At 41.6% G+C, this 15,464-nt stretch overlaps 1 protein-coding gene across 1 annotated transcript in view; it reads right to left on the bottom strand.

Moving 5' to 3' along the window:
* Positions 1–3,820: 3,820 nt before the first annotated feature.
* LOC308308542 (GON-4-like protein) overlaps positions 3,821–15,464 on the bottom strand; it is a gene marked incomplete at its 5' end in the record, with an annotated part of 33,183 nt that continues 21,539 nt past the window's right edge. The window contains 8 exons of the mRNA XM_080753958.1: positions 3,821–3,960; positions 5,496–5,598; positions 7,122–7,340; positions 8,433–8,592; positions 10,939–11,116; positions 11,291–11,401; positions 12,313–12,519; positions 13,136–13,279. Coding sequence (XP_080610084.1) covers positions 3,835–3,960; positions 5,496–5,598; positions 7,122–7,340; positions 8,433–8,592; positions 10,939–11,116; positions 11,291–11,401; positions 12,313–12,519; positions 13,136–13,279 — 1,248 coding nt within the window. The 3' untranslated portion in view covers positions 3,821–3,834. The remainder of the gene's footprint in view (positions 3,961–5,495; positions 5,599–7,121; positions 7,341–8,432; positions 8,593–10,938; positions 11,117–11,290; positions 11,402–12,312; positions 12,520–13,135; positions 13,280–15,464) is intronic.

Below are 15,464 nucleotides of genomic sequence, written 5' to 3'. Positions count from 1 at the left end.
GTGATGTGACAAATATGATTTGGATGTCTTTGTGTGTGTGTGTGTGTGTGTGTGTGTGTATACATTTTTTTGTTCTTTCCTGATTGCTATAGGAACAGTCACTTGTACTGTAGCTCACTCTGACAGACTATCTGGTTTGTGATCGGTTCCAAATCGGGGCGTTGTCCTTGGGTGTATTTCATTCATGGACTGATGTGTGCTCTGTCCACGTGTCCCTTTATATACCTGCCTTTATACATTTACACACTGTTCAGTACACCAAGGCCTTTTTTTTTTTACAGCTATATAATAATATTTTTGTGATAATTTCTACAGTGTCAGAATTCAGACACATACAGTAAAGCGTGCATGAATGTGCACAATGTGTGTGTGTGCGCCTCTCATTCAATGTAAAAACATATGGTGTAATGATAATGACAATAATTATTGACAAAGGCCTTTTTTTTTTACAGCTTTATAATAAAATGTTTGAGAATTTCTACAGTGTCAGAATGCAGACAGACAGTAAAATGTGTATCTCTCATTCAAAGATGTAAAAATCTATGGTGTAACAATAATATTAGTGTGTGTGTGTGTGTGTGTGTGTGTGTGTGTGTGTAATGTGCACACGTTGTCAGCTGTCAGATCTTCTCTGAAAGCAAACATTGATGAACACTGCATATTTGACTTCTCTCCTGCTTTCTCTAAGGCAACAACCATGGGACAATGTAGGATAGATTGACCATAATATTATCTATCGACACGTTGCGCTTGTAGATGAGCAATCTTTGATGCTTTTGTTTGACAATACAATCTGGCTAGCCATCGTCAAGGAAAAGTTTAGTCTGTAATGGAGAGACTAGACTAGTATGATGAAGTAGTGCATTGCTACATTAAAAGATGAAATGTGGAGAAACAAGGTTTCTGTCCATTAATAGTCATGAACGTTTGTGGAAAGGTGACAGTTTGAGTCATGGTTATAATTATAGCCTGGAGACCAAAACTGATCTGCCAGAGCAACACCATTGACTGGCCATGCTAGGCTAGAGCAGTGGTTCTCAACCTGTGGGTCGGGACCCCCAGGGGGGTCCCCAAATTATTTTGGGAGGTCCCCAAGGGATTAACTTAATGTGCAACATTGTTTTCTCACTCAACAGTAAACAAACCACCATACAGTTTATGTGTATAGAGGGTATCTGCACATTTCTAAAGTGACACTTTAAGGACTTTTTAATACCTCTAAAAGGACAAATTAATAAACAATGGCCAAATTGTCAAATATTAGTGGCAGAAACTGTGAAAATAGCAGATCTACATGCTCACAGCGCCTTGCAACGCGAGGCGTTGTGAGCATCTAGATCGGCTATTTTCACAATCGAACCGCTATATACAAAATGGAATCCCTCAACTCTTTGGGCTAGAGGAATTAAACCATAATAGAAAACAATACGACATTTAAACTCCCAGTCATCATGACCTTGCTTTGAAATGCAGACATACCTATACTTAAAGTGCCTAAAGATTAAACATGTCTTTACTGTAAGTCTCTAGTCCTGCAATAGCTTGCTAAAATGTCTTCAACATGCTGCAGCCTGTCTCCGTTAAATGCAGAACCGGTTTTAAAGATCTTACGGTTAGTATGTCACGCTTAAACATGGCCTAACCACCTAGTTTTATCTCAGACCTGTTAACACCCTATACCAGGCATTCGCAAACTTTTTTGTCTCAGGGCACCCCATAAATATTTGTTTTAATCCGAGGCACTCCTACATTATAATTTTCACTCCCAGCACCTTATATTTATAGCATATCGTCGTTGTCGGGTCCAAAACCATTCGTTTTGTATTTATCATCTATAAAATGTCCTAAACTAGTGAAAACAGCAGATCTACAAGCACACTGTGCTTGTAGATCGGCTGTTTTCACTCGTTTTGTGTGACAGTCTTGTAAGATGAAGCTGGGCTTTGCATTACCAAAAGACGTACACATTTGAAACTTGGAGATACAAGGTTTCTGCCCTACAGTGACGATATTTTTGTGATTATGTTGCGAGGAAAACATTGCGATAACAGCCATTTTGGTTAGAACAGACTGAAAATAACTTTGTACTTAAAGTTTAAAATGATACTAAATATTTTTTCAAGTGTCCAAATAAATTCCAAAATCACCCACTTTGAAAACCCCTGCCCTATACTATGCGTGCCTTATGACATAACAGGATCTTCTATGAATGAAATTTAAAGCAATCATAAAATGTATATGCACACAAAAAAGCATGGCCACACAAATGTAATGTTTTAATGTGTACAAAATAGAACTCTTGTACAGCAGCTGTCTGCCTTAATGGCGTCACTCTGTAACAATGTCAACTTCCATCCTGCATCCTCATATTTACATCAATGTCCTTCTGCGAGTACAACTAAGTGAACAAACACACAAGCCCTTTTTAGACTTGGATGCATGCCAGAAATGGCATTCAATCTTGTGAACTTGTAGATCTTTTTTTTTTTTTTTGGTGTGCAGAACTGTCATGCAACCAAGCATAAATCAGGCTATAGTGCATCGCAGCGGAAGTGGTTTACTGGGGTCACTTAAAAATCGCCCATTTATTTTCCCCATGGACTTTTACAAAAATATTTATAACAATTATGTTAAGCCTCGAACCAAGCCATCCAGGATGGCAGTGAATCATGAACATAAAACCTTTGATCCTATGTGAAAACATATTTTAATATTACATTATTTGATATACTACATTTAATAAATACCCTTTGTTTAGTGATTTTCAAAATGTTCTTTTCATAGAAACAAAGGTCTCATGTTCATGATTCACTGCCACCCTGGATGGCTTGGTTCGAGGCTTAACATAATTGTTATAAATATTTTTGTAAAAGTCCATGGGGAAAATAAATGGACATTTTTAAGTGACCCCAGTAAACCACTTCCGCTACGATGCTCTATAGCCACTTTAGGGGAATGAAAGTAACAGCAACTGTACATGATGGTAATGTCAAAGGGCCTTGGTGGTGCCATAACGTTTACTTAAAACTTCTGTTTTGTTTTCATAAGAATCACCTTCATGTGCAAGTCTTACGACAACCGTGTGCCATCCGCAAATAAATTAGCATAAAAAACACAATTTACATAAAGTTGCCATGGGACAAGGCAGGCCCACAGTGAAGAAGTGGTGGTGGTGTGTTGTGGTCGTTCTCAGGTCAGAGTGTTCCAAGTTGTTGAGGTCAGATTGATGTCATTTTGTATTTTGTGCATTTTAGCACAAACTTAAAAGTCTGCTTAATTCTTGTCCAAAAGCTTTCACTATGAACGTCAACTATGTTGCTTCTTGTTTCCTACGTCAGGGGTCTTCAACATTTTCAGGCCAAGGACCCCTTAGTCGAGAGAGAGATGAAGCAGGGACCCCCCCACAACCCATAGATACCATATAGTTTCATCGTTTGACAGCACAATCATCATTATTTAACCACTTGAACCGTCAATACTTAATAAAATTGATCTTGATCTTTAACTCTGTACGTAGTCTGCTCTTTTTCCACTCTACACGAAACCTCTTTGCCCGGAAATAGCCGATCTACAAGCTCATCGGTGAGCTTGTAGATCTGCTATTTTTGGCTAAAGTTCTCCGAATATGGACGCTAGGGTTCAAGTGGTTTATATAGAAAAGGAGAAAAAAAAAGCTTCTATCACACAAAGATTAGGAGAACCCCCTGTAGTAACTCTGAGGACCCCCTAGGGGTCCCCTATGTGATATCATGGCACTGGTCTGGAAGATATCACAAAGTCCCGGGCCAGAGGAGCGGTCATGTGGATGTTCGGGGGTTTCGGCTGATCCTGATCTCATTTCACTCCTGCCTCCTCCTCATTGGTAGACGGAGGCTCAGTGGGTGGAGCCTCATCCTCAGAGTTGGTTTGACGGGCGGCTGTGTGAAACAACTGCATCAGGTCCCGGAACCGTCGAGACACCTGGTCCACACACAAGATAAAAAAAAGGTTGTTTTACTGCTGCAACGTTTAATCGTAATCAAATTGATGACTCAATTAGTTGCCAACTAATTTAGTAATCGCAATCGAATCGTTGGAATTTTTATTTATACCGTGCAGGAATATAGGGTCAAGAACAAAAAATATGACTTATTTGAAAAGAATACTGTTACCCTTTTGCCTGACAAATGTGAAGCTATTCTTTATTCACTATGCAGTACTACCCTCCCCTGCCCCTTCTTTGTATATACTTACTGTTTGTTTAGACTTACTGTTTTCTTTTTTTTTGTTCTCTCATTTTCTTTTCTTTACATATCTACTGCATAGTACTGTGTTCTATTTGTCTGTTATTCAATGTTATATGAGATACTTTAATGGTTTCCTGTGGAAATGAGCTTAGTCTTTTCATGGATCTCCTTTTAGTAGACCTTGTACCAGTGAACTGTACCGTCATGAAACTGTACCTTTTCCTATGCAAACTTCTAATAAAGTCTTCAATCAATCAATCAAAGAAAAAAGGTATTTATTTTTTGTCTTTCATTAGAAACCTTATCGGCAGCTGAGCAAAATGTAATAAATGATGTATTTTTGAATGATTATTCATCTTTAATGTATTTTTTGTTAGTCAAAACATGTCTACAAGAAACTCATATCTAATGTATAAGGTTATAGCTAAACAAATGCCATAATCTGATTAATCATTTAAATAATCGACCGATTAATCGATGGCTCAGGGGTAGAGAAACCATCATTAGAACATGGAGGGTTCCCAGTTCGATCCCAGGAGTCGATTGGTCCTTTGAGCAAGACTCTGAACCCCTAACTGCTCCCGGTGAGCAGGTTGGTGCCTTGTATGGTTTCCTCTGCCATCGGTTTATGAATGTGTGTGTGTGTGTGTGAGTGTGTGTGTGTGAATGGGTGAATGTAATGCACAATCTCTGTAAAGCGACTTGGATAAAGGCGGCGCTATATAAATGCTCCATTTACCATTTAGGAGATGACGAGAGTCATCATTACATAAGCCAAATCCCCAGAGATGTAGATTAATGAGTCCATTGTTGGCCACTAGAGGGAGCTGTTCACCAAGCTATGGAGTCACACTCTGTTCCTGGCTTCTCTGTGAGACTGCATGTGTTGTCAATCACATTACCATGTGTGTGAGAGACGCAGGCACGCATGCCCACATGTGCCTGCTTTGTGCTTTTTTCCCTTATACACCAAAAATCTTTTTGTATATATATTTTTTTATGCCCATACATGGAGAGATCCCTGATGTCATCAACATCTATCCAACAGGACTTGAATGGGAATGCCCATACATGGAGGCCACATCAGCCACATAGCACTCTAACAGAATCCATGTATGGCCAAGACAGCCCATATGTGTGTGGCTGGTTCTACAGACAGGGATCTCCATGTATGGGCATAAAAGGGATTGGACAAGGCAGGCCCACAGTGTAGCCCACACAGACCTCTACAGCTCTTGTACTCAATGAATGAATGAAGTGAGCGCTCACCTCGTTGGGCGTTTTGTTGCCCAGCTGGGTGGAGATGGCCTGAAACGTGCTCTGATTGGCTCCTTCCTGCTGGCATGTGGTTAGAATGACACGGTCCGCTTCCCTGAAAAACAAAACAAAAAAAAAACGTCCAGTTAAGGTCCCATCATGCACCTAACATCCCAGTTTAAAATTGGTTTAAATTGGTATAAGTATTTATTTTGGTATAATAATCGTTGGGTATGTTCATGTGTTGGTTCATCTTTTATTCTAACTCGTAGCGCCATTATATGAAATCATATATATCAGGGTCTTCAACAGGGGGTCCGGGAGCCCTAGGGGGTATCTCTGTAGCCATTAAACGAAACGGGTTTCTTACATTGATGCTCCTACATCATGCAAGCACCAGTTAAAGTTACTTTCCATCCCTCATATACTGTGTGCACAGTGCACATCCCATAACCCACACACTGCACATCATTTTGGAGCTCATATCTTTGAACGGGTAAGGACTAGTATCCATAATAATACATGTTTCCCTTAAAAACCTGCACTATCCACACTTTTCACATATCTAATGTTTTTTCTAAATAGATACTATATCGATTTTAAATCATTAAATTGAATCATATTGTATCGCCATGAATGAACCAATATCGTCCATGTATCGTATCGTCAACCATGTATCGTGATATGTATCGTGATATGAATTATTGATTGCTTTAACCAGTGAAAAATAGCAGATATAGAAGCTCACAGCGCGGCACCGAGTGCCACGCTGCGAGCTTGTAGATCTGCTATTTTTGAAAAAGTTGCGAAAATGTGGGCAAATCTTTGACCAAATGTATTTTCGAAGCGAACGTTTGTAACTCAAATTTCTCTTCTGGGGGGGTCCCTGGAACTAAATATTTTGAGATGGGGGTCCGTGGCCAAATACATATCAGTTTGGGGGTCCTTCACATGAAAAAGTTTGAGAACCTCTGACATAGTAGTCTCTCAAGAACACACTAGCTGAGCTCCAGTTAAGTGAAAAGGACCTTTTCTTTGACGATGGCTAGCCAGATTGCTGACATAGAAACATAGTTTTTTTTTTTTTTTTAAATAGCAGATCTACAAGCTCACAGTGAGCTTATATATCTACTATTTTTCAGTAGTTAAAGCATAACATATTAATACACTATAATGTGTACCTTTTCTGGATGGGTTAAAATTAGGGCTGGGATGTGATTAAAAATTTTAATCTAATTAATTACAGGCTCTGTGATTAATTAATCGCAATTAATCTCATTTTAATCGCACATCGATATTTGACCTGAGAAGCATTTTTTTTTCAATTAAAACACATTTTGTTGTACGAGTGAATCAACGAGTGAGTTTTTAAAATCTAAATTTTGCATCCACTGGGCCAAGCAAAGCGCTCTGATCGGCTACTTCTCCCTTTGCGTTTGTTGTCTCTTCTTGGTTGGTGCATCGCTATGATCGGTATGCCCGAAACTGAAGGTTCTGTGGTGCAAAAACTAAGTGCGATTAAAATGCGTAATTTTTTTTATACGCGTTAATTCTCTGTAATTAATTAATCGCAATTAATCAGTTAAAGTCCCAGCCTTATTTAAAAGGTATGGTTACACCCCTAGTAATAATGCTTACCTGGTCCAGAGGATGACCTTCTGTCCCGAGGGCGTCAGAGAGATGTTCTTGGCAGGGACGGGCGGCTCGGCGGGGGCGGGAGGGGGAGGGGGGCTGGGCAGAACGGGACTGTCTGAGGAGAGGGAGGAGGACACGTGTCTCTCCTCCTCCTCCTCCTCACCCCCTTCTTCTTCTCCTCCTCCTTCTCCTGCTCCTCTCCTTCTCTTCCTGGAAACGGGACTGTCACGATTATGACATTTTACACGATGATTAATTGTCACTCAAATAATTGTCGTTGACAGTTACATTTCTGTTTGGCTTGGAGGCGTTGAAGTTGCACATCAAATCAAATCACATTTATTTATAGAGCAAATTTAAAAACAATTGTCATTGTACCAAAGTGCTATACAGACATTTCATCATCCCACATGGCAGACACATAACCTAAATATACAATGAAATGACTGACATATTTGACAACTTTCCACTTGAGATCTGTTATTTCAACTCTTTTTGAAAATGTATATATATATATTTTTTAAACATAATAACTTGTTGAACCTTTTACTGAATAGGTGCTCGGTCGAGTTGTTTTCTTAGATTTGCCTACTATTTCTTTCCATTTGATGTATTGATGTTGATGTACTGATGTATTGCCTTGCTTATTGTAAGTTGCTCTGGATTGAGAGCGTCTGCTAAATGCTTAAATTGTAAAGTGTTTGAAAATATTATGATCATTTTTCAACATGGAAACGATTATGACAAAACAACTGCGATTATTTTTAATTTTATCATTTTTATCCCACGACTTTGTAATCCTGGTCTCTGCTCTCCCTCTGCCGCGCCCGCGGCGCCTGGGGAGACAACGGACTGACCTCATGCTTCCTTCAATGCATGAGGAGTCCAAGTTGTTTCTTATCACCTGACAGTGGGGATTTCCCCGGGATGGACGTAGCGCGTGGAAGGAACACGTTATTCCAACCAGTTCCTTTCCCCTCCATTAAGCGCCCCGGCTGGCCAGGGGGAGGCATTATTGAGACCAGGATTACTGCATGTTTTTGTGAGGGTATCAACCCTAGGAGACACAGGGAGAACATGCAAACTCCACACAGAAAGGCCCTTTCGCTAACCCCACCTAGGGTGTGGGCGCTGATGACGCGGAGGGAGGAACACGCCCCCAGCGCCCACAGCGTCCTCCGGCGGGAATCGAACCCAGGACCTTCTAGCTGTGAGGCGACAGAGTTACAAACTGCGCCACCGTGCCCCCAAACAACTGCGATTATGTCAAATAATTGAGATCAGATCATTATGTAATAATTGTGACAGGTCTACCTGGCAACAGGACTGGCTTCTCCGCCGCCGCGGTCGTCTTTCTTCTCTTCCTCGTCCTCTTCCATTTCCTCCGGCTCCTTTTTGTCCTCTTTCCCCCCGGCGCCCTCTGCTGGCGGGAAGGGGGTCTCCTCGACACCTTCCCACGATGCCGTGACTCGTTCTGTCGGAGGAAAAACGACCACGTTTTGACTATATTATTCACACATGAATCAGCAGAAGACTGAGGTTCAACTGCTCATGTTCATAGCTTATAGAAAATATGGCTACACAGTTAAATGAAGAATCATCTAAATTGCATTATGAACTACAGCATGGGTCTTCAACAGGGGGTCCGGGACCCCTAGGGGGTCCTCAGAGTTACTACAGGGGGTCCTCCAAAACTTTGAGACTTTTTTATATTAAGCACTTGTACCCTAGTGTCCATATTCTGAGAACTTTGGCCAACAATAGCAGATCTACAACTCACAAAGCCTCGCGCTGCGAGGCGTTGTGAGCTTGTAGATCGGCTATTTTCGGCTAAGAGGTTTGGTGTAGAGGAGAAAAAGAGCAGACTAAGTACAGAGTGAAAGGTCAAGTTTATTAAGTATTGACGGTTCAAGTGGTTAAATGTCTGAAAACACAAATTGACATGAATCCAAAATACACTGATGATTGTGCTGTCAAACGATGAAACTATATGGAATCAACTAAGGGGTCCTTGGCATGAAAACGTTGAAGACCCCTGAACTGCAGTATTGCAAATTCCAAACTGCAAAAAGGGGACAATAACCCATTGAAACCGGGAAAAGCATCTGTTATCATTTTAGATTTTAGCTAAATATATAATGGAGCAACAAAAAACCTGTGGGATTTAGATGGATGGTTTAGAACAGTGATTATCAAATAACAGATGTAAAAGCTCCTCTGTGAGCGTGTGCATCAAGCTGCCTCATGCTAGGGCATTCACCAAATATTGGAATATTCAAATATTCGAATATCAAAGTCACTAGCAACGTTGTTCACCGAAGTCGAACATTCACTTATTTTTTTTTAGTTTTTTTTGTTTTCTCTTTTAAAAAGCATATAGTTTATAAAGCTTGGCTAGATAGGAAGTCATAAGAATGAGTTGTCAATGCCCCTGGTGGATGCATTTGTTAATGCTCTATACCAGGGCTTCTCAAACCTTTTTAGGCCATCACCCCCAAAATAAACATAATTAAAAATAAACCCCCACCCTGACAAGCACTTGGAATTGTAGGTATTAATGTGACTCAGATAAATATTGTGAAAATAGCAGATCTACATGCTCACAACACCTCGCAACGCGAGGCGTTGAATGAGACCCAGAATGACCCTAGCTGTCAAACATTTTGCTAGGGATGTTGAATTTCAATCTTTGTTAGATATGTTACTAGACACCTTTACGAACACATTGGTGAAGAAATTGTTTGGTAAGGAATTTATTCCCAGGTTTTATTAAAATCCCCTGACTATGTGTTGAATGGTCTTCAGGTCTTAACGGGTTCAAATAAAAAGAGAGGTACAAAAATGGTAATCCAGCGTTTTTTGGTACTAAGGTTAGGGCTGTTCGATTTGGCCTAAAAATAAAATCCCGATTCGATTACGATTTTTTGGTAAAAATAATATATTGTTTCAAAAATCTTGTTTTCATAAAAAAATATATATATGAACAAAATGTATTTCTTTTATGTATTTTTTCTTCTTCTCTTGACTAGACAAATCTCTTCCTGAAAGGTAACCTCAAAGTTTAATTAGCCAGTAGCTATGCCCCTCCCCTAAAAGCTTTTGTCCAATGCTAGCTTAGCAACCGGCAGCTTGCCAAGGCTGTTGCCAAGGCAAACCTAGCCTCACGTAGCCATGCTTTCACTCATCTGTGAATTCTGGGAGGTGGGGCTGAATTTTCCCGGAAGCTGTATTTTTTTCACAGTACGGTGTTCCTGCAAACGTATTCCCTGCACGAAAAAAATCTGGTTTACGTCTCCTGCTCCGTCGGTTGCGCTCGCAATAAACAATATACAAACAAAAACATTGATTCAAGCAATGATACACCTATTAAGAGCTACAATCTATTTTATTTTTTCGCTGGGGAATGTAAACAGACCCGCATCGCATGACTAACGTCCGTTAAATGCAGCACTTCCGCTAGAAATCTTGGAACCAAACGGGAGGCATATTGTCTACAGGGTGAGGCAAACCTTGGCAAGCAGGAAGTTATTCTAAGCTAGCATTGGACAAAAGCTTTTTGGGAGGGGCATAGCTACTGGCTAATTCTTTCCTAAATGTTCAAATAATAATATATTTTACACACCATTATCCAAATTCCTTTTTTCTTTTTAACATTTTCGGAAAAATAGACAATTTAGTATTGAGGGGCCCACAATGCCCACCAGAATTACCCTAATTGAAGAGATTTTTTTTTTTTTTTTTTTATCCTCCAAACAAAAAAAAAACTGATTTCGATTTAAAATCGATTAATCTCCCAGCCCTAACTAAGGTGAATACACACCTGGCAGAGGGCTGTTGACGTCGCTGTCCAGCTCCTCTTTGAGCTCCGCCTCCAGCTCTCTGTCCTTCTCTGGTCCCTCCTCCAGGCTGGATTCTGTCAGCCGATTGGCTGTGGGACTGACTGACAGGCTGTACAGCGGGTCCAGGCTCTTCACGGCCCTGGGGACGCCGTCTGACGTCTAGAGGAAAACAACAGGACGTTTTAAGGCCAATGGAACCGCATAAGGCCAGGTGTAGAGAATAAGAAACAACCCCTTTTCAGCTCTGAGCAGCGCTAAAAGGATAATAATTAAGAACAGATACAATACACATCAGAGCACACATCAAGCAGTGTCCTAAACAGAACAGATCACCTTGTTTCCATGACAACGAGGACATCCTTTCCTCCTGTGTTTGCGCAGCTTGGCGTCGTGGCTGGACTCGTGGCATGGACAGGGACAGTCCTTATCCGACCAATCACACTCCTAGGAGAGCCAACAGAGAGACCAATCAGAATCCAACAGCCTTCGTATCAATGTGATCGGGCTGCGTCGGAAGAATCTAAAATCTGGTCTAATCTAATCCCATTACTTTCTTTCTTTGGTCAAAAAGTACAGCATCATGAAATCCATTTGAACAACTTTGATTAAAGTTTAACAATAAACAATTTGTAGCGATACAACGCCTCTTTTTGAAAAAGTTTAAAAAAAGGTAAAATTCGCTCTGGCTTTTAAGTCTAAATCATACATGGGCAACTGGCGGCCGAGGGGCCACAAGCGGCCCCACCTTCACTTAACTCATTGTATGACATGAAAGGGTTATTGTCCAAAGTGCCGGCGTCTTTTCTCCATTCACGGCCACTCTCTTATTTTGAAGGCCGGAAGTAGATCGAGCTCACAATTCCCACTTGACGATGTTCAAGATTCACCCGTGAGTCCGTGACTAGTTCCGGTCCGGAACGTAAACAAAGATCTAAGATGGATGCCTTCATGCTTGTGCTATTTTAGCGAGAATCCAATGCCATCCTTGGCATCAAAAGTCTTTTTTTGGAGAAAATGGACTGTAAAGATGAGAAGGGCCACTGTTTTCTATGGGATGGGAGCACTTTGCGTGCACGTGAACGTGCGCTGGAAACGAATCACGGACTTCACCAGTGCCACAGTGATAGCCGGACCGAAGGTGAGCCCACGCCAGCTTTACTGTATATACAGTATATTTCGTGCGACATCCCGGGGTCGGCACTTAAAACACCGTTTAATATTTTGTGTATGACATACTAGAATGACAAAGTAGGGCGTTGCGATATGCCATGTTGCCCACTGGAGTGAGTGTGGAAAATGTAGTGGCTCTCCATCATAAAAGTTGCCCACAGCCCTGGTCTAAACATCCTACAAACCTTGTAGTTCCCATGGGAACCGATCTTCCTCCGCCGCCGCCGAGCCGCCATTGGCCGGATCTTGTGCAGCTCCTCCTCTTCCTCCAGGTCGGGAAGCGTCACTTCCTCAAAGCCACAGCTGGCCCCGCCTCCGAGGCTCCCTCCGCCAACCGGCTCGCCTCCGTCGGTGGCCGTCAGTGGCCTCCAGCGGTGCGGCCACTGCTGATCCTAGCGGCAGCCCCGACGGCAACCGCGCCTAGTCTACTCTGGAGAGCACCTAAGACTCCCTAATCGGGAGCTATGCGAACATCATGTCGCATACACAAACTTTAGAAAGCAATGGTAGCCAATCAGGAGGGAATATGGGAAATGGGACAGTTGATGACATGACTTTCGAGATACTGTGTACTGCTTTGTGTGATTTTAGGGCAAAATCTGTAGGAGCAGTGTCCAAAGAATTTGTTTTGCAAAAATCGGCCTGATGGTGGCTAGAAGAGGGCCATGTGAGAAATAAAATAAATAAAAATAAAAATAAAAAATCGTTTCTACGTCAGTGGTTCTCAAACTCTTTCATGTCAAGGACCCCTAGAGTTATTTGGCCGCCGACCCCTGTCTCAAAATATTGAGAAGCAAATATTTGAGTAACAAATGTTCACTTTAAAAATTAGATATTCAAAGATTTGCACACATTTTCACAACTTTTTCAAAAATAGCAGATCTACAAGCTTGCAGCACGGCACCGAGTGCTGCGCTGTGAGCTTGTATATCTGCTATTTTTCAATAGTTAAAGCATGACATAATTCTAGGCCTAAATGGGTCAATGTGTAGGTGTTGTTATGTGCACCTCGTGGACGCTGGCCTGACTCAGGTTGACTCCTCCCTGCATGGCCTTGATGATCTTCTGGTAGTGGGAGGGGTTCTCCCCGAAGCTGATCTCCAGCTGACGCAGGAAACGCCGGCTGCGCTCAAACGCCTGCTGCTCCTCAAACTGGACAAGCAGATCGCCGAAAGCAGAGGAGAGCAGTCCAGAGCACCGCCCTCCACCAAACCTACTGCGCCCATTGGCTGTTCTACATCCATTGGCTCAGTCGACCAATCGCTCACTGCCCTCGTTAGTACCCACAGACCGTACTAAGCTGAAACTACCAATCGTTGTGCGCTCTGTAGCAGAAACTATAGTGCCCGCCCACCTGCTTCACAACAGCACTCAGCCAGCCAGCGTTTGTTTTGCACAGGCATGGAGGGTATTTAGCAACTTAATTCATTACAGACCCCCAACAACAGATACTTATGGTCTGTAGGTGCTGTTTAGACTCCAATAACATTTCGTTTTTATTTGTTATATCTTATTGATGGCATGTGGATTATTGTATCTGTCACTCAGTCTGCCCCTGCCTGATAGCTAGCAGGCTACTTGGATGTAGAGAGGATAACAGTCATATACAGGTATGTACAGTTGTGCATTAGATTTACACAGAATGCCACAACGCCACCAAACACAGGTATCATTGTGTCTAGAATGCCTGATTTCATTGTATTTGGACATCTTTGATCCAATGACAGCCAAAGCTAATCAATTAGCGTATTAGCATCGCCTGTTTAAAGTGTCATTTATGCATGAATTAGTCATTTCTGACATAGGCAAACCAATCGTTTTGATGGCCAGGTAACCTGTTAATATATGGGGATTATAGAGGATTCGTTTTGAGATAATCTGACATCTGATTTGAATGTGTACAGGGCTGTACAGGGCTGACTGAGAGTTAGCTAGCTGGAGCTAGCTAGCAGCTCCGTTTTTATATGTTTATTCATTATAACCTGACAGGACAGCTAGGCTATTTAACATGACAATGCTTGTTTATTGTCATGGATGAAGGCGTGAAGTTTACATTCATGTGTGGTGATGGGGCTTGTCTGTATGTCTCAGTGAACATTGTTATGCAAATACTTCAAAACGTTCACTATTAGGCTATTCTATTTTAAACAGCCTATCTTCCAGCTTGTAGATCGTCTAAAATTCTAAAATGCTGCATTAACAAAACCTGGAGTATCATATGTCTAAAGCTACAGTATGACTGGGGGGGGGGGGGGGGGTTACTAGGACCCAAGGTGGAGGGGCCTTAATTATTTTATACTTTAGCTATTGCGTATTTAAGGGCAGCAATCACTGTATTTATTCATAATACCTGAATGCATCAGATAGCCCTGTGTTTACAAATTAGCACATACACTTTAATGGGCTTTGGGCTTTAGGCTGATAGATATTCACATGTTTTCTAATGTTAAATGCACTTGCAGTTGACTAAATGGTGACGACAGCCAATACCAAAGAGCCGGTTCGGAAACGACTTGTTTTTGGGGTGCTACACCTCACTGACTTGTTATTGGGGTTCAACTCCTCACGGCTCTGTAAATGCTAAATGTCACCTAAATGTCTCTGTTGTAAAAGGTTTATGTGAAATGTCAAATTCACAATTCTATATTTCATGACAGTCCATCATACAACAGTGCTTTACTCTGCAACCATACTGTGGTTAAATTATTTCACACATTATGCAGTATGTAAAAAATATTTCCAATTAAATAGTTTTGTATTAAAGTAAAGTTGTCACTTGAGCTCTTTTTGTAGGTTTTGCAGATTGTCCAGCCCCTCCTCCACCATCCTCAGAGATGTGAAACTAGACAACAAGACAACTTAAGATGGTCCTCCACCATACACACCTCACTACTAGAGCAATGGTTCTCTTTTCAGGCCGCGACCCCCAAAATAATCATATTTTAACTGTGGACCCCCCCACCCTGACAAGCACATGAGGCATTACATTTTGTTCAATTGTGAAAATATCAGATCTACATTGCGAGGCGTTGTGAGCATGTAGATCAGCTATTTTCACAACCTCTTATTTTGGGACCCCCCAAAATAATCTGGTGTGTCCCCAGGCCTGACCCACAGGTACACACTGTACTAGAGGGTGAGGTGAGCCAGAGGCCCCTGCCAAGGACCCAAGGAGAAGGCTTGTCATTTAGGAGGGCTTCCTTGTTTGTTTTTACCTTTAATTAAAATAGGTGATCTAAAAGTGCCATGTGACACGTGTGCTTGCAGATTTTATATTTTCACTACTTTGTGAAGAAGCAGGGCATTATTTGCCTATTTGCAATATACGGTAGGTGCT

Source organism: Nannobrachium achirus, assembly GCF_963921795.1.
Source record: "Nannobrachium achirus genome assembly, chromosome: 2".
In the NCBI taxonomy this organism is placed as follows: domain Eukaryota; kingdom Metazoa; phylum Chordata; class Actinopteri; order Myctophiformes; family Myctophidae; genus Nannobrachium; species Nannobrachium achirus.
This window is presented reverse-complemented; position numbering and strand designations above follow the sequence as displayed.